We start from the raw sequence: 19,716 nt of genomic DNA on the forward strand, positions 1-19,716 counted from the left end.
AAGCACAAGTAAATTAACTGTGGTGCTAAAAAGCCTCAGATTGTTGAATTCTGAACAACACTATTTGCATTCCCTTTGCCACAGTTTGTCTTTTTTTTTTTTAGGCAACAGGATAAAATTTACATTAAAATTATTACAAGGCCTTTTTCAAAGCTCAAAGCCTATAAAAGAACCATAAGACTAAATGCAGAATACCAAGATTTGATGAATAGAAGTAGATTTAATAAACCCAATCTGAGTCTATAAGTGTTCTACCAGGGCAGAATCTGGTCACAAGTTCTCCTTTGCCAGTGTTGCTTTGCATTTTGATATATTTGCTGAAACGCTTTGAAAGACACAGCTCTAGCAGGTCAGACCACGATGAAGGGTTTACTAGTTTACTAATTTGCAGAACTGAAAGGCAAATAAATAAAAGCAGGCAGCTCAAACAACACATGAACTGCAAACACTGCTACCTTGCCTCCCTGGGAGTTTTTAGTGAGAATGTCTCCATATGCAACTGTGTGTTACAACCAAAACGTGTCCAGAGGCTTTACCTGAGTGACCAACACATGCAATAAACTGGCAGTGCTCTCATTTCCTCAGCACAATTTTGTAAGTTGTTTCCTCTCCATGGTAAATTTTAGAATTACTTGTTTTTGAACCCAAATCCACATCACTACACATGGAACAACTTTGAGCATTAAACAGCTAAAAGTAGAAAACAGCCATGTAAAACCTCCCTATTTCAACTGATTTCTAAAATACTCCCCGACTGGTAATGCACAGGCTGTCAAGTATTTTACAAATTCCCAGCTTAGCCTGCTTCTATCGTTTCAGAGCATAAATTTAAGCACAAATCATTGTCGAGATTTCTCTTACTTTCCATTCCAGCTCCACTGGATGCACAGTCTTGCAGTTCCCCCTCCACAGACACATTTATCCCCAGCTCTCAGAGCTCTGCATGCTGCAGAGATTGACTGAACACACCACAAATTTAATTTTTCACCCAGTATTAGGAGCACATCAGACTGCATTAGAGGCAACATGCTAAAGAATGCTGAGCACCTATTTGACAAGCCATATGGTAATTGCCCAAAGGTCAGAGTAACTATTTTGGAAAAATGTAGTTCTCTGTTTAAACGAGTAACAGCCAAGCAATGCAATTATGAAATAATGGCAGCATTCCCAAAGGATCTCTATACTGTGCATGAAATGAATACAAAAGATTCACAAGATTTTGTGCTTAATTTCTCACCATTTCAAAATATTGCCTTTTAAAAGTTAATAGTAATTCTTAAAACATGCACTAAAAGAACATATGCCACCATATTTCCAACATTTGGGAGCGCATGTGCTACAGCAACAACAACATTCCTTTGCTATTAAATGCCAAAGGCTGTTTAGTGATAAGTCCAAATAAAACCCACTAATTGCAGCGGGAACAGTGGTTCTCACTCAAAAAGAGCCATGTCACATTGAAAAATGTTATGTGTCATTTATAAAAACTCTAAGAAGAAAAATTTTATTTCACTACAGCCCAGTAAAGACTGGGCTAAATTCAAAGCTAGTTCAGGTTGCCCACGGCCACCTCAATGCCCACAGAATCCCTTGATAACTGAGCTTGGAAGGAATCTTTCCTTCTCTCCCATATATTCTGTCTTTCCCTAGAAGGACTTTCAAAGACCTTAGTTTTGTCCATTATACAGTGGCAAAAATTGGGAAGTCTTCAGGCAGCTCCTGGGAATCACCCCATCCTCTCTCTGGGGGAATTCACTACTAGTTCTTAAATCCTCCACCAAAGCCTGAACTGATGGTTCCAATCCTCCCAGGCACATGGCAGCACTGAAAAACGGGAAGGACAGAAAAATGCAAAGGAATTATCGACTCACACAAGGCACCTGCCTGAGCCTGCTGGCTGTCTGCAACAATATTTGAATACCAGGAAGGGTCTAATTGATTTCAGGGGTTTGCTAAAACTGATCTGTAAGGATGGCTTTAAATACACTTTAAATACCAGTGTAACTAATTATTTATAGCTGGCATCAACAGCTATGGCCAACTCATGTTAACTAATCATCCAAAAAAACCCTCTCCAGGTGACAAAACCCACAATGATTTGGTGTTTACATGTCCTGAAAAACAGAAACCCAAAAGCCACTCATTTCCTTCCTGACAAATTTTACAGTGCTGCTAAGCCTTGGTAGTACAAAGGAAAAAGAGCAGCGCAATCAAAATAAATTCTAATCATCAATTATACATAGAGCATTCTGTGTTGGATTCAAACCTCTCAGTTGTTTACTATGGGAATTTCTTTTCCTTTTCCCTCTCCTTTTTGTGCATAATCTGGAAGATTTTCATTAGTAAAACATTAATTTTTTATGCTCCATTTTCTGCATTCTTCTCTTATGTTTTACTTTCTCATCATTTAAGACAAGAGCAGTATCTACAGTCACCCTCCAGCTTTTTCAACCCTCACAGAATAGGTTATAAGCAACACATTCATTATCATCAGCCAGCTAATTAGAATGTCTGTCTGTAAATATAAAAGCAGAAATGTTACCTCAGAAGAGCCCTCTCCAAGGAGGGGCCACTTCAGAGTTCATGGGATTTGAAACTAAGCTCATATTTTACTAAGCAGATATGAAAATCGTTCTCAGAACTTATTTTTACAGAATTCATATGGTGTAGAATGCACTTACAGAAAAGCTGCTCTGAAAGCCTTTTGTCTGAAAAGGGCCTCTATGGAAAAAGCTCTTTGATTGCTTTGGATGAGGTGATGCTATAAAAAAAAATTGGGAATGTCAGGAAGCATAAAGTTAATACACAAATTACTTAAACACCATGTAGGGTTTTGGGTTTTTTTTTTAGGAGCAAACCCAGCTATTTTCAGGCAAGTTTTCCCTCAGCCACAAAAGATCAGAGATCCAGGAGCTGAGGCAAGACTCACATCTTCGTGCTGTCCTAAACTTGGGAAGGCAGAGCAGGGATCACACCCTCATGCATGTGCTGCATTGTCTGCAGAGACACAGCAGCACAGCACGGAGAAGGGAGAAGGAAAGAACCAAGGTCTAAACAGGCAAAAATCCTTGACTTCACTTCAGTATTTCTGAAGTATTGACCTCATTGAAAAACTTTACTCGCACATGCTTTTGAAGATATAAACATTCACATCCCTGACAATCCAAAGTATTACTGCCCACGTTATCATGGCTGTGACAGGAAATGTATTTGATTTGAAACCAGTGACACCAGGTTTAAGAGGCTGACTGATTTAGAAACCCTTTCCATTTCTCTGGGAATACCCCAGCAGGGAGGATTCATTCTGCTCCTGAACCAGCAGAGGAACACATGTTTCTACAGCATCTGACTGAGACAATGGATAAAGGCCAGTTATCTTCAGTATTGCAAAATGAAATCCTGAATTCATCAGCTTGCCAACTTGCCAAACCTCAGCTGCCTGTGATGTCTACACAGATGAAAGCAGACAGATAAGTAAATGCAAAGAAGTAAAATTATTTGCCTGTAGATGAGAGATTGTAGAAGATTTTATTCATCCTTCTTGATTTTTCTTATTACTTAACCACCGAGACATAAATTAACATTTGACTCTGCTACTTCATACAACTCACCTGTAGCATGAAAGTCCAACTCCCAGTTTCCACCTCAGAGAATCAGCTCTGAAGTCTGTCTGAAAAGAACATGCCTCTGTCTGATCTTTACCAGCCTAAGCACTAGCCACTCAATCCAAGCCCTTTTCGTGCTTTTTTAAAAAGTCTGAAAAGATTTTGACATCCACGTAACCATGACATGAGAAATCTTGATCCCCCTAAGCAAACAAACAAACAAACAAACAAAAAGACCAAGTTTTGCCAAGTAAAACACAGATGCTGCTGTTGATGTGTTCTTTAAATGGACTGTTCAGATGTAAATCTGCTTCTCGTGGACTAAATGCTTGGCCTAAGTGTCAACACACACAGATTCCTTGCCCTGCAAGGTAACTCCATTTCTTTTGTGGCTTCCTGCCGCTAGTAGATTCCTTTTCAGACCTGAGACAAACGAAAAGTTGAACAACCTCGTGTGCTTCCAGGGGAAAACACCCAAAAGCCCTCAGGATTTTCCACCACTGACCACTGGCAATACTTCTGAAAACAAATTAATCATCTGTTACCTGCCAGAACTAAAATGCAATAACCTCACACCTTCCCAGAGACGTGATTTTCAGCTACCACTTCAGTTCAGGGTGGGACAAAGCTGAAGTGCCAGAAACAAGTAGCACGTGTGGGCTCCCGGCTGGTGATGGCCCTCACACCATGATTTATGTGCCATGTTGGAGCACTGGAACAATGACCCAGCCTGGCACACGCAGGTTCCTCTTAAAGCAGGAGCTTTAATCTTTAAGCTCCTATTGCTTATTTGTTTGTGGGAAATATCCCAAAAAACCTAATCATGCTAAAAAAAGAGCCCCAGATTTCTCGAGGCTGCTTGACAAGGCCAGCAGTGTGCACCCATATGTTTTTGTGTGCTTATTCCCATAAATCCCACCTGTTTCGTGTGTATATGTATATTGACTGTCAATGGCACTTTGTTAAAATGATTACTGCACACAGCATGGCCAACTTTTAAATGTAAATTGTATGCAAATATATGCGATGCCATCTTTAATGCAGATGTAGCAAAAAGTATTAAGATGTGTAGCGCCTAATTAGGTCCTACATCAAAAACTACATATAAAAACTTGACTCCAAAGTCTCAGCAAAATAAATGTGAGCTAGAAATCCCAGTGTACACTCCTAGGGAAGCAAGGGGAGTAACTCTTTCCCTGCAACTTCTGAAAGCTGAAGAAGGCAATGAACTCAAATGAACAATTTGCTCTTTCTTCAGACAAAGCAGGTTCTTTTTAAGCAAGATGCAGATATAATGGTGAGACTTTTCCATTCTCTTCTACCTCTTAATATTTAAAATTATTAAAGAGAGCCTTAGTTTCGTATCTGGACTGTTTATGAAAACCAGCAGTAGGGACACAAAAATTCTTGGGCAATGTAAGGCTCAGCCTAGAAAAAAAGGAAAAAAACCCCAAAACCACAGATTATCTTTACTAAGCCAGGGGCTGCTCAGCACTGGCCCTGCCAGTGGGACTTTGATTACTGAATTCATTGGGATAGAAAAGCACTTGCACATGGCAAACTCCAGGGACAATAATCACCCTCAGGGACTTGCATTATTAATACACTGAAATAAATGAGGCAGTTGACAGCCTACAGCCACTCTCAGGTGTATGGCACTGATTGGGATTTCCTCCATGTACACACTCTTTCTAAAATGAGGGGGGATCTTTTGGGGTGTGACTGGTGAATCCCATGGAGGGGAAGGACTGCCCAGAGCCTGAATGTGTAGTTTTCAAACAGAAAGGAAACCCATCTGGCATCAAGTCCAAGTGAAGACAGACATATTTTGAGAAGGGTACAGGTCTGAGCACTCTCTTGAATTGAAGACAGGTCCAGCATCAGAGACACCAGAGAAAAATCTGACTGCACCCCCTTTCCAGAAAGGAGCAAGTTTGAACTCCAGTTGCTCAAGAGCAGCAATGCAAAAGCAATAAGACCCACTCCACCCTCCAGAAGTACTTGGAGAGAAGGACACATGACTCTCCAGAAAATGCATATCCCCTTTTAAGGAAGGAGCTAATACCTTCCCTTCCTGCATCAGTGTGTACAAACCTGGAGATGTTCCTTGGCCAACTACAAGACAGAAGTTCTCATCCATTTTCTCCACCCTACTGCCTCCTCTTTTCTAACACACAGTCGAAATTCTCCTTTAGCTGAGCTGCTTGGAGGCATCTCCCAACCCCACCCCTGCCCACAACTGTGCCTTTTCCCAGGTCACAGCATGGCGCTGCCATAATTTGGATATTCAAGTGGATTATGAATCTGTAGAAAATTTTATGCTGCTTGCTCTGTATCTCTAGTGGCAGCCCAATTTCTTTGAGGAAAGATGCTGCAAATTATTCACTGCGAAATATAAAGCTTGCTTTTCATTTTAATTTTGTTCCATTTCTATCTCTGAATTTCCTATTTTTCCAGCATTATGAGAAAAAAAAAAAAAATCCGAGGCACCACGTCAGCCCAGCCCAAGCCAGACATAACATCCTGCCTGTGCTGCCCAGGGTATTATAAAAAATGCCTTTCATTTCTCTCCCCAGCCATCATTGCAAGGCCCGTTCCCCTCTGCTGCCCATGAGCCAGCAGCGCTTTCCAGCAGGCTGCACACTGGAATTCCTCGGCTCTGGCATTCCTGCACACTCAAACATGGCTTACTGCTCTCAGCCACTGTATTCCTTCCACCTACCAAAAAAAAAAACCAGCAGGGTGGGGCCCTGAACTGGCCACTGTTCAGTTGTTGGAGGTGGTTTTTTATGCAGCTTTAAAAGATGCCACCAAACCCTCCTGAAATCCTGCCCGGGCATCGCATCCCCAGCAGGGAAGTCAGGCAGGATCAGAGAGGATCAGGGAGGGCTGTGATGCCTCGAAAGGATGCTCAGGGCACAACGGAAAGCAAAGCTGGCCCAAGGTTCATTTCCCAGGCCTGGCAGAGGGCAGAAGGGAGCAGAGCAGCTGCAGGAGGCAGATCCTGAGCAGAGTGGCCCCTTCCAGGCTCTGCCGCCTTTGTGCGCAGGATTTGCCATCCCCGCGTTCTGAGCCTCCTGTTTGAATTAACCAGGCCCAGAGGATAAAACTTTCAAATTAAACACATTCCTGCAGGATTTCAGGCTCATTGTGTATGCACCAAGGAAACATAACATCCTAAAAATAATACGTATACAGAAAGAAAGCACATTTTGCAGGCATATTAAAGTGGAATATGAATTATAAGCAAGCTCATGGGAGAAGACGTCAGATTCCAGGCAAAAAGGAGCTTTTGTAAATAACATCATTCTTTGTAAGCTATCACAATTATCATCAGCCATTTAATTTGGCTCACTAACGCCTCTTATTATTGTTGAAATTGTCCACTTTCCCCCCCTCCTGAATTGCAAAAGCCCCAGATTTTACAGAGTTCAAGCTCACAGCTGTATAGATTACTAATCAAGAGTTGGAACTCAATTTATATTCATTTCAGCAGATACATATCTAAACAGCAAACATGAAATAGCATCTCACCAAGCTGCCATCATTAGAGTACAATATTCAGAAAACGTTAAAGCTTTTGGTAAGATTTAATTGGTGTCAATGCTCTAAGTTTGTGTGTGCTGAATTGCATTGAAATCTTAACACCCAAGAACTTGTCACACTAAAAATATTCAAATAATATACTATTGCTCAGTAGAGATTCAGAAAATGTCAGTAAAGGTAACATCTGTTTAGTTTAGAATATTAAAGCAAAAACTTTAGCATTATTTTTGTGGGGTTTAGTCTTTTAGACACAGATTCACAGGGTCCTGGTATTTCAGATTACTAAATATGACAGAATATTTAAGGGCTTTGCACATTAAGCCCAATGAAAAATTCAAAATCCCTCAGTGGAATTAGTAATTTAGCCCCAAGCTAATCAGAGATGTTATTCCAGTAGAACCAAAGTCTTCCAGTTGGCCCTCAGCTTAATTTCACTGATTAAAAAATATTAATTCAAGTCAGTTTGCTTTGCCACAGTCCCCTTACAAGTTAGCTGAAGCTGCTGCTGAGAAACTACAATCTGAAAAAAAATATTTTGAACATCTGAGAAGCACTTATTTCTCTTATCTCTTACATTAACTTATGACTGGCTTTAAACCCAAGCTTGGAGTGAATCAGAAGACAGTGAATGGGAGGCTCTTAGTGGCTGAAGCCCTCACTGGAAGAGTTAAGGCTTCTACTCCCAGCTACAAGACCAAGCTGCTCTCACAAGTTCCCCCTCCAGGCAGAGTAAGTCAGGAGCTCAAGCTTAGGCACTTACACCAGGGGTCTAATTTTCACAAGCATCAGTCAGCTCAGGAAACACAACCAAACCCTCGGAACATCTGAGAGCAAAATTCAGATCACTTTTGGTGCTTCAGTTGTTTCTCCCTGCACCTCGAAGGCACCAAAATGCATCACACTGGGTACAGGAAACATTCATGTGCTGAGACAACAGTCTTCAAGTGAAAATAAATGAATGCAATATTCTAATGTCAATAGGGGGGAAATGGTTTAATTCCAGTCCCATCAAATGTAACCAAAGTTTTCCAAAGGTCATTGCTTCATCCAGCCTGTGTTGGAAGGGCTCCACGAGGAGGGCCCACAGTGGAGCACAGTTCTTCCATCTGAGACACAATGTCCCTGGAGACTCAGAGCTACCTCTGTCAGGGACTTCAGGGGTGCTGCCAAAAATAAACCCCAGTTCTGCATTCCAGGCAGCAGAAGGATGAGACACACTATATATCACATTAAAAGTACATGGGGGGGGGGAAAAAGCCCAACCTACCAAAGAGATGGAAGGGGGGGGAGGGAGGAAAAAGAAAGGGAAAAAAAGAAAAGAGGTAGAGTGGGGTCACTGACAGGCACAACTTGGTTTCTGAATGGTACTTTCAGCCCCAGCTGGTCAGCAGGAACAGACCCAGGGGGAAAGATGAAAACCCTGACCAGAGATCCAACATTTGCACCAGGCTGGATCCACTGAAGTATTGTCTGTGCACACTGGAGCTACACATGTGTGAATAAAGTCCCTCTAACCACAGTTAATGATCAACATTTTTGTCTTTCTCTCAAGAATTATAATATTTTTTCCAGATGTTTAAACCTGGGTATTGGGTTGATTTGACTGGTTTTAAGCTTTGGCCAGAAGAACCACTTCTCCATTGACACAGAGCTACAGAAAGAGAATTATTATCTGACTAGCTGCTTCCAAATTTTTCTTTTTACCAGTACCTTTTTTTTCCCAGAAAGATATATAAAATAGACTATTTCGGGTATCTCACAGGTTCCAAGTATCTCATACCCAAGACAAAATGTTAATTAAAGAAGTGATTAGGGAAATATATACCTCTAAGTGTAGAATCCAGATGATGATCTCTACAACACTTCCGTCCTTACCCATCATGCGTAACCCTTTATAAACCAGCAAAAAGAAGAAACTCAAAAGAATCCAAATCCTATGGCAACACCCCGGAGTCAAACCCAACGGCAGAGGCTTTGAGCTGCTCTGTGTGTGCAGCATGGCAACACTGAGCCTGGGAACAGGCACCAGGAGCACTCAAAATGCTCTGCATCTCAGAAACCTTGGGCTAACGAGATCCAGTTCTCCCTGAGAGCTCCGTGCCCTTGATATCAGAGCAAAGCTCTGCCTGCTGTGGCACTGCCTGCAATGAGGATCCAAGCAAGGCCATGTCTCACTCTGCCCCCAAAGTCTGGGAAGGCAAAATTCCAGGAGCGAGTGGCTTTTCTACCAGCAGCTGTCACTGACTGCAGGACAAGACCAGGACACAGTGGGATGCACAGGACACATGGAAGGACATCCCCTGAAGCCTTACCAGTGGGTTCTTGTGGCAACCATTGTACACAAATAAATCCAAGCCACAAGTCAGCGTGATGCAAGTCCATGAACAAAGCCTTGGATTAGTCTTTTTAGATCTAAGCCCTGAGCGCGCTCATCATACCTTAAAAAAAAATATAAAACCGTGATGCAAGAGGTGCTGGGTCTTTGCAGGCAGGTCTCAGCCATCTGCTCTGAGTTCCTGCACACTGATGGACCGGTGCAGAACTGGGACACCACTGATCCAGAACGGGTTTTTGCAAACCAAGTCGATCTGAGGTGATTTGAAGGCAGCACACTGCAGACTTTCCTCTAGAAATAAGGGCCTTGTGTAACACAACAGACTGCACTACTGTTCTAGCTTTGGGTTAGAGACAGCCTGTTACACTGCCTTATCTAAGCAATATATTGTTTAAACACTGGTCTCCCTGTCCTTATTGTGCACCTCCTGTGCCAAACCCAGCATTTCCCGGGTGTTCTTGCTGCAGGACTGGGCTGTGCGTGCGTGTGTGTGCGTGTGTGTGCACGCTGTGCTCCTGCCCCAGCCCACAGGAGATGCACGGCTTTGGAGGGTGGGGCAGCAGGGAGGGTTTGCATTGCACAGCGTTACACAACCATATTGCCAACATTCAGCTTTATTTTTAACTCAGGGATCGAGAATTATCACATGCCAGCTAAAACCTACAACTTATGGATAACTTTAAGGACAGGCAAGAAAACACGAACGCTGACAGCAATCAGAGAGACGAGCTTGAATATACACAGACCACGGAATGGAGATCCTGAATAATAATTCAGTTCCCTTTCTTAAAGGCAGATCTTTAATTCTTAGGGTTTGAGTAAAGAACTGGAGCAATAGTAAAGCTGGAAGCTTTAATTCTATCTATAATTTAAGGAAGATTTTGGACCAATGTCATGATGAGTCCCCATAGCAGCTTTGCAACCACAAACCAGACCTTAATAGCTACCTGCTCAAGAAACATACTCTACATCTTGATGGAAAATTTATCAGCTCCCAAGGTCACTCTCGGGGTTTTGTTTGGAGAGGTTTCTGTCTTCCCAATCATACAAAACTGCAAACATAACTTAGCACAGCCACATTCTCCCTGGCCAATGTCCTTTAGTATTAAAATAACAGCGCTGCAGTGAGTGAAACCAGAAAAAGGGAAAAAAGACAATCCACAAGAAAAGAAAAACCAAACAACAACAAAGAAACATCAAAATAAACAAACAAAAACGCACAAAAAACCCAAGCTAAAGCATTTCTTTGGCATTTTCATTTCCTGGCAAGTAAGACATTGAAGTAAGCCAAAAGGAGCATCTGGATTTGAAGTCAATATTGCACCAGAACATATGAAAACACCAATGCAGAAAAGTACAATGCCTAGATTACGAAAGGACAATGATTATTTATGGGGTGCAATAGCAAGGAAAGTTTTTGTTTTTCTTTATTCTCCAGTGCTCAGTGAGTGCTGTTGGCAGCTCCCCCCTCAGTCTCTCCCGTAAGCTTGCTCACATACTTATTGCATCTGCTTCTTATTTAATGACCATTGTTTTGGTCTGTCAGAAGAACTACAACAAGTATCCAGATCTGCAAGATTAGGCAAATATTTTGACAATGCTGCGCGTCTCATTTTCTTGGAGAGAAAGAATAAAGAGGATTTTCACTTTTCACAGAACTTCACTGGAGCTCTTAATCGAAATGCTACAGAGAATCAAATAGCAGATTGAACAGACTTCTAGTGACAAAATAAAGCATGCCATTTTGTTTCCCAGAGCTTGCCAATTCTCTGCACATTGCTATCACAGGAACTCAAACACAGGACTTTAAAATATCATTCACATCACATGGCAGCTGTTTCTAAGCTGAGAAACTAACTGAGCCAGGGAGCAGCAAATGACAACTAAATGGTAATGGGGGCTACCAGGAGGCTCTGAGGGCAAGAAAAAAAATTAGAAAGAAAAAAAAAATAAAAGGTGGTACCAACCCCAGGCTTTTAGCCTGGGAGTGATGGTTGTCCTCCCTGTTGAGGCTTTTGTTTGACTCAGTGCAATAGCAAATATTCATAAAATGTAAATTCACATCCAGATGCTAAACCTCAAGTCTCATGTCGAAGCTAATATTCAGAGCAGGATCCTGCATGCCTCTTAAAGGTAAATACAACCAGTCCCAACTCAAATCATGATGGGCTGCAAATCAGGCCTGGATGAAGCAGAGCTGCACCAATTCATATATTACCAGAGGATCTAGTCTCCAGAAAGTATGTTGAGAAGCCAACAGTAGCAGTTGTTTGGCAGTGAAGAAGGAGAACTCACTTAAAAAACCTCATTTCTAAGCAGGAGAGCGAATGCTCTGAAGGGGGATGAAAACCAGGCCTGCAGGTTTTATAAGGACTTGGTGTCTCACAAATCTTACATTTCATTCAGCTTTTCAAGGGCTGCTTTCCTCTGCCTGTCCCTCCAAGGCCTACTTCTTCTGGAGCTGAGTTTAGGCCAGCAAAATTCAGCCAATGACTTAAACATCCAAAATGGCAAATAAAGACACTTCCTCTCTGTTGTTGCCTGTGACAGGACACTCGCTGGGCTGTCAGGGAAAAGAAACCGCTCAGGACAAGGGCACCTAGTGACCCTACAAGAAACATCCCTGTAGGGACCAAAACACCAGAGTAAAGTTGTTAAGCTATGAGTTTGCTTCTACTTTCAGTCCAAAGAGCTCATTTGAGGAATCAAACAACAAACAGAGGAGGTCTTTTTCACACAGAACTTCAGATCCACCTCTGCTCAGCTTGTAAATCCCCCTACTCCTCTTCTGGCAGGGAAAGAATTATTTACTGTAAGGAGATTGCTTAGTTTGGTACTTCCCACATTTTCTGAATCAACTGACAGCTATTTTAGACACACATGAAAAAACTTTTGCTCTGAACACTTCACAACCAGCCAAGAATATATAAAAGAATAACATACAGCTTCCTTTTGCACTTCTTTTACACCTTTCTATCTTTCTTACAACAGAGCTTTTAATGGAGAGACAAGCTTGGCCAAACTCACTTACCCATGGAAAGCAAAAATTACTTTAGAAAAAAATTCCTGTATTTTTCCTGTTAGGTTATCAGTATTACCTGGACAGCAGCCTGAGAAGGGCACACTGAGCACTACAGCAACCACCACCACTGGTGGCTCCAGAAAGTGCCTGGTGTGAGTGCTGGAGTGGGACCAACATGATCCTCTCGGTCCATCACTGTCCCCAGCTGTGACAAGCCAGTCGGTCACTGGCTCCTTCAACCACACCCCTCTGTGCACCAGGCAGGTCAGGAGAGACTGTTTGGACATTCAGAAACAATTTCCACACCGAGTGCCTCACTGTGCCAGGCTCTGAGGAGGTGCTGGAATTCACATTGGTGCCTCTGCACATCACACACCTTGGGATAAATCTGCACCGACTCTCAACACCCGTGAACAGAAACCAGAGCCTTCTGACCAACTATCATAACCTTCAAACTCCAGACATGGTGTAAATGTTCAGGCAGGCTGTAGGGCCAGGACTGCCAGAGCAGCTGGGAAGGGTCAACCCTCCCTCATGCTTTGTGTCCAGCACAGCTACAGCAACCTCTCAACCACAAGAAACCTTGAGTTTTAGTTTATAGGCTGAGGGGTTTTGCTGTGTTTGGTTTTGGTTTTGTTGGGGTACGTGAAGATGTGTGTCTGTTGTCTGTGGGGTTTTGTTACTTTGTTTTTAAAGAAATGGACAGATGTTCTTTGGGTTTGTTTGCACCTTCCTTTCATGCTCAAGGATAATTTTGTTATGGTGACAGGTCAAATGAGTAGACGTTGCAGCAGCACTAAATCTTTTTTTCTGATCTTGGAGCTTCCTTTCTTATTTTTCCTTAACTTTTACCAATATCACAGAGTTACTGCAGTGCAAGACCAAAAAAAAGTCAGATGACTGAGTCTAAGATCTGGCTCCTGCTCTCTTTCACACTGTGCCCTTCTGCTACCATAAAGCAGGCTGAATGATTAAAAAAGAGAGGCTGACCTCTTCCAGTATCAACACTCCTCCTGTTTGGCCAGCTTCCCTGAAAAACAATTATTTCTCTGATTCCACTGAACCCTGCATCACCATCACGCTTGTCTTTTAACTGCATGTGTCTCTTATCTGTCCATCTCCATTGTTTTTCTGCAGAGGATTTTAATGATTTCTTCAAAGAACACTGGCAAGCGGAACAATCTTCCCCTTCCTTTCAATCTGACACATGCGTAATGTCACCCTCTTTTTCTACCAAAGATAAAGGACATGTTCAACTTTTTTTCTTCCTCCAATACATCTGTTTTCCCCATGGCAATACTTGATCACTTTATCTTTCTAGTGCCCACTATCTTTCCCTCCTGTCTACTCTACTCCATCTCATCTCCTCTTTTGACTCTGATCCAAGACAACCCAAGCCTTAATCTTTTCCACGTTAGAAATACTGACCTAACTCACTCACCACCTCAATGCTCATGGATTTTTACTGCCAAGAGCCCTTGCCCTCATACAGCATGGGAACTGTAGAACAAATTCTCCTTCTGTCACATGGACCACACCTGGTATCAGAGCAGACCCTGATCCATAATTCAGGATCAATACTTTGCAGTTCCTCTCCTCAACCTGCCAGCCACCTTCAGTGCAGCCAAGTGTGCTCCTTATCTTTCAAGGACGTTGTTCCTTTAGCTCCCCAGTTTTGGTTTTCCTCATTCATCTCATTTCCTCAACACTCATCTATATTCTCTTGAACATTTCCCATCTTTCCATGGGCTTACACAGGACTGCTCATTTCATTCACAACATATATTTAGCCACCAGCTCTACCAATTTCACAACCCCATCTCCATCCATCCTACTCTTTCTGCTTATGGCTGCAATTGCCTCAAATTCATCTCTCGTCATCTCCCTTCCAAGCCATTCCCACTGCCTCTTACCTAGTGCACTACAGACAATGTGCTTGTATCTCACATTGCAAATGGTAACATGGCATCTGATTTCCCTTATCTTGGATATTAGAACACTAATGAGGCCCTGTGTCTAAACCCTGTGACTATCCACCTATGGTTTCATTTACATATGGCCTTCTCTAATTACACAAACAATGCTCACACCCAGAAGGAAGTTAAGCCACTGTGTGCATGCACTGAAGGTCCAAAAATAATTCTATTTCCATAAACCAAAATATCAAGAAGCTGTCTCTTAATAGTGAACAAGTGTTTTTCACAAGTCAGAAAACAGTCCCTGGCAGCTCAGCCACCTGCAGCTGTACCAAACACACTCAGAATTGGTTACAGGAGGAGAAAAAAGCTAAAAAAATTATAAACAAATGGGGCTAAAGAAACTACTAAAAAGGGTAGTAAGTCACTAGCATCGAGGAGACCTCCAAACCATAGGACATCATAGGAGACATTTCAGCCACAACCAACCAACAAGCATTTTGTTAATAACTTCCACAACCTCAAGTTCCATTTTTTGATTCTGTGTTTTATCTACCCCTTTGATCTGTAGGTGACAATCTATCTCACCCAGGATAAACAACTCACCTTCCTAGAGAGGAGCTGATGATTTCTGTTCCTTCATAATTTCATGGTTTTGGTTACACACTTTTCCTGGAGGCCTTCAACCACAGAGGTCTTGCAGTTTAAATACCAGTAAGAACAGGGAGAGGGACAGCCAAGAGGAAGGATTGTGTCAGATGGCTTTTCAGCAAACTGACTTCAACAGTGGGGCATCTCACAGGTCATTCCCAGCTTTTCCTCAAATAGTTCTTCCCTTCTAGCATCTTAAAAACACACCTCCTTAAACACTCACTGTTTCCCTCTCTGGGATTCATCCCATAAATTTCACCTTCATTTTTCTCATTTCACTGATGCTCAGGATTTGTGTTTACTAGGGTTTGTTTCCTTTAACCATTACATATTTATGAGTGCACTTTTTCAGAGCATATCTTCAAACAGAGGTGGACAAACATTATTATCTTTATGCTACAAGCAATGGTAACTGCAACACAGAATTAAAACCACCACGCAAGACTGAGTAAACCCAGCAGCTGACTAACAACAAAGGTGTCCCTAAATTCCCTGGCTTCTAACTGATTAGCCACTCAGATCCAGAAATCCCTACTGACTTACTGGGCACTTACAAGTAAATAAATGATTTTTCACATTGACTACAGCAAACAGATTGTAAAATCCTGATGCACCTTTTCCACTGTAACGCTGCTGTCAAGAGTACTCCTGGCATTTTGAACTGATTTCATCCTATGACACCAATCTACAGTAGAACAAAAATTTCCTGAAGTGTTTCTGAGTGTTCCTTTATTTTTAGGCTTCTGGGTAGATCTATGTGCTATGGACAGCACAATCTTCAAAGCTTTGCTGTCGTTTGTAAAAAGGGAAAAGAGGTGTTGGAAGCAGTTTCAAAGCACCTATTTCCCAGTTTTTCTGACAGGAGTGTGTAGACTTGGTCAGCCACAGGAAACTATTTGTATATCTCAGGGGCTGGGAAGGCATCAAGATGCTCCACAAAGGGTGCTAGAAATACACAGTACAGCTCTTGCTGCAGTTTTTCTTCCCATGCCTGTCTCCTGTAGCACGTTGTCCTTCTGTGGCCCACTTGGAGAATCTCTCCTGAAAAAGCTTCTCTCTTCAGGGCCCTATGGTCTTGTTTCCTGTTAAAGGGGATTTTGCCTGCGTGGTTTTAAAGACATCCTACAGAAGGGCTTCACTCTGAAAAGACCACAGGGATGCCTCCATGCTCACCTGTGTAGCTTTGGAAGCACCAGCATTAAGGAAGCCTGTCCCTATTCATGTTGACATTTCCACCACCAGTATTGATCAGCTTTGGTATCTCTGACATCAAGTGTACCTGGGAAGACAGGCAGCAAAGTAGGGGATATTCAACATATTTTCCTTAAATAAAAGGGGCAATGAGTGTTTACCTCACCTGTGCTTTCACAGGGCTAGTTTAAAATAGTTCAGCCTCAGGTTCTGTTTGTCATATGCTATGTTATTAACCTGTAATATCACCTGATCAAACTGTAACAGCACCAAATTCCAGTGGTTTTGCTCCAAGCTGTTATTTCTGTAGGAACTGCACAACACCATCAAGAGATTCTAGCAGACCAGGATACAGCAGTGATATCCACACAAAAGCAAAGAAAAAAGGAAAGGTAAAATCTAAAATCTACTTTATAGTTCTGAGCTACAGGACTTCAGAAGTCCTCATGCACTCAGCCATTGAAAATTTTGACAGAAGTAGAATGTGGAAGGATCTGTGGAGAGGTGATTGCTGTGACACTTAGCTGGGGTCCCTCCCATCCGAATCAGATTTAGCTGACTTGAACCTCAGGGAACTCAGCAAGAACAAAGCAAAACCAACCAAACTCCACACAGGTATCAACACTGAATTTATCAAGTTGCTTGTGTGAGCAGTTCTGCATCCCAAGTGAGAACAATTCCTGGCACCACCCATTTTTCACTCTAAGGACTCCTCATAGATGGTTTTTGCTGTGTGCTACACAGACATTTTTAATGCATGGAGCAGATGGTGTACCTAAACCTGACCTCTCCACTGCAAGAAGGAAAAGAAGAAAGCTTGTCCTTGTTGTCCTCACCTCCTCCATGCTGCTCCAGTGAAGGAGAGGATGTCTGGCTGGGCTTGGTGCTGCCTGTCATCTTTACATCACATTCACTGTCAAGATGAAACCAGCATTTCTAAAGCAAACACTTCTCTTTCCAGCAGGATTAATGCTAAGAGGGTTTGACTTTAGGCTGTCTAGTAAGATCCAGAAAATATATTTTCCATTTCTAAGTCTGTTCCTTAACTTCTCGTTCTAAGAACACTTTGGAGCAAATATCTCAGAGACTCTTTGGATTTTTGAATGGGCATGGAAAAAAACCAAACTTGGAGATTTCACCTACATTTTCCCACTCACCTGTGGGATGCTTTTGGTCAAGTTGCTTTGTGTATCAAAACAAAAGTGGAAACAAAGCAAAGAAATATCAGGCACATCAACAGAGAGGATCTGTACAGGTCAACACAGTTTGGTGCATGTACTTACCAGAACACACATAAATATATATTTAGAAGTACAATTAGGCCAGAAGCAATAGGGAGAGGAAAACTGACAGATCACACTTTCAAGAACTATAAAAAAAACCCAAACAAACACCAAAACAAAGACCAACATGGACGAAGGACATGCACAGGGAAGAGCTGTGTTTCCCACTAGAAGCTTTTATTTTCACACAGTGAAGTTAGAAAGGTTCCTTTTCCGCCTGCAAAAATCTCCAGTGCATCAAATCCAGGGAGCCAAACCTGCTTGTGATTATTCTGCTCGAGAGGAAGGAACTGCTCATCTGCACAGCTTCAGCAGTTCTGCAGTCCCAGGCTGTGGGCGAGCCTGACGTCAGTCCCAGTGTGAGCCATAAAAATCCCCTTCAACAACTAACCCTCTCTGTGTGGGAAGCCTGTAGCATTATTTTAAGCAAGGACCCAAGATTACCCTGGTGCTTTCTTGCAATATTTATCACAGAGCCAGGGATGGGACTGAACCCAGAGGAAATGCATATGTGCCCATCTTCAATATTTTCACGTGCTCTCCACATGGAGAATGGTACATTCTAAGGGAATAAATATGTCAGGCTCCCTAAATCTACTCTAATAGCACCACTGTTGTCCACTGTCTCAACATAAATGTTCCTGCTATAATAAAGTTTGTTCTTCATGGTGGAAATAAATGTGGTATTTGTGCAATATTCTGACAATGAGGGGGCCTTGGAAAAACCTTCATTTCTTATTACAGGCAAGATATTCCCAATCCTCTGTTTAATTCACAGCTCTGACATCTATTTCACAAGACTACTCTGATTTTCTAGGAGTGTTTAGATGAGGGATCCTGGAAGAGATTTTTATTTTGTTTTTGATAGATGACCAAAAGAGTTTTCAAGCTACATTAGCAGCAATAATAATAATACCACCACAATCTCTCACAGCATCTTTCCTCAAAAATGAAGTTGAAGCTATGCTTTATTTTCAAACAGCAGAAAACTCTTCAATAACTGTCACTGCACTTGAAAACATTGTGGTGGTGAAGTGTGAATACAACCCATACACAACATATTTATGACTTAAAAGTAAAGTATCACCTGCTCAACTTCTAAATCATAACTCCTTCTTGTAAATGGAAACCCACATTCCATTCTTAGAAACATCTCCACCCCTCCACTTAAAATCACTGCTGACAAATCAGTGTCTGTAAACTCCTGCTGGTTTAGAGAGGTGAATTGACACATCACAGGTCAATGAGTTTACTTTAAAAACAGACACTCATCAATCGCTGAGGATTTTCTGAGTCCTCCAGACTAGTGACAACATAATTAAAAAAGCTTCTCAGAGTAAACTTCACTGAGCTCTATTTACCTCCCTCATACAGTCCAAACTACGTTTTTATTTTTACCAAATGAGGAATGAATGCAGAAACCATCATATACCTTTTAAATAGAGTTCCCCAACTAGTTTAATAAATAAATAATAAGAGGAGCCCCAGCTCAACAATACACTTAACTGGTACTCAGGTTTAAACACAAACTTTACAGTACTATTCTTCATTTCACTAGTGAAAACACTCAAGCTTGTGCTTAAAACATAAGCACCTACTACAAAGTGCTTTATTTAAACTTGGATTACATACTGGATTTCCTGGGATAAAGGCTGAAACAGTCCTTCACAGGAGCTTCGTAACTCAGGGGGAAGATTAAGGTAAGTGCCTGGTAAAACAAGATTTCAAGAAGCTTTGGAAAACATCATTTGAAATTTTTTTTCCCAAGTAAGCCAAACCTCCAGGTTCCTGCCTTGTGCCCTGGCAGAGGCAGGGCAGGTTTCCCGGGACACACACACCTCTGTGCCCCAGGAGGAGCGCAGTGATGGAGTGTCAGGGATGTGCTATGGAGGACGGTGTGTCTGTGGGACAGGAGCAGTGATGGAGTGTCAGGGATGTGCTATGGAAGGAGGGATGGTGTGTCTTTGGGACAGGAGCAGTGATGGAGTGTCAGGGATGTGCTATGGAAGGAGGGACGGTGTGTCTTTGGGACAGGAGCAGTGATGGGGTATCAGGGATGTGCTGTGACAGACGGGTGTGTCTGTGGGACAGGAGCAGTGATGGAGTGTCAGGGATGTGCCATGGAAGGAGGGACGGTGTGTCTGTGGGCCAGGAGCGGTGATGGAGT

The 19,716-nt window shown here is 42.3% G+C and overlaps 1 protein-coding gene across 3 annotated transcripts in view; it reads right to left on the reverse strand.

Annotated features, from left to right (window-relative positions):
• The window catches only part of RORA (RAR related orphan receptor A), a 358,739-nt gene that overhangs the window by 244,645 nt on the left and 94,378 nt on the right, over window positions 1-19,716 (reverse strand). The window contains exon 1 of one of the 3 annotated variants that reach the window (XM_027704412.1): window positions 862-883. The exons of the other annotated variants lie outside the window; for them this stretch is intronic. Coding sequence (XP_027560213.1) covers window positions 862-868 — 7 coding nt within the window. The 5' untranslated portion in view covers window positions 869-883. Of the gene's footprint in view, window positions 1-861; window positions 884-19,716 lie in introns of those variants that run through there. 3 annotated transcript variants of the gene reach the window in all.

Source organism: Neopelma chrysocephalum, unplaced genomic scaffold (assembly GCF_003984885.1).
Source record: "Neopelma chrysocephalum unplaced genomic scaffold, ASM398488v2 Primary Assembly neopelma1_274, whole genome shotgun sequence".
Lineage (NCBI taxonomy): Eukaryota > Metazoa > Chordata > Aves > Passeriformes > Pipridae > Neopelma > Neopelma chrysocephalum.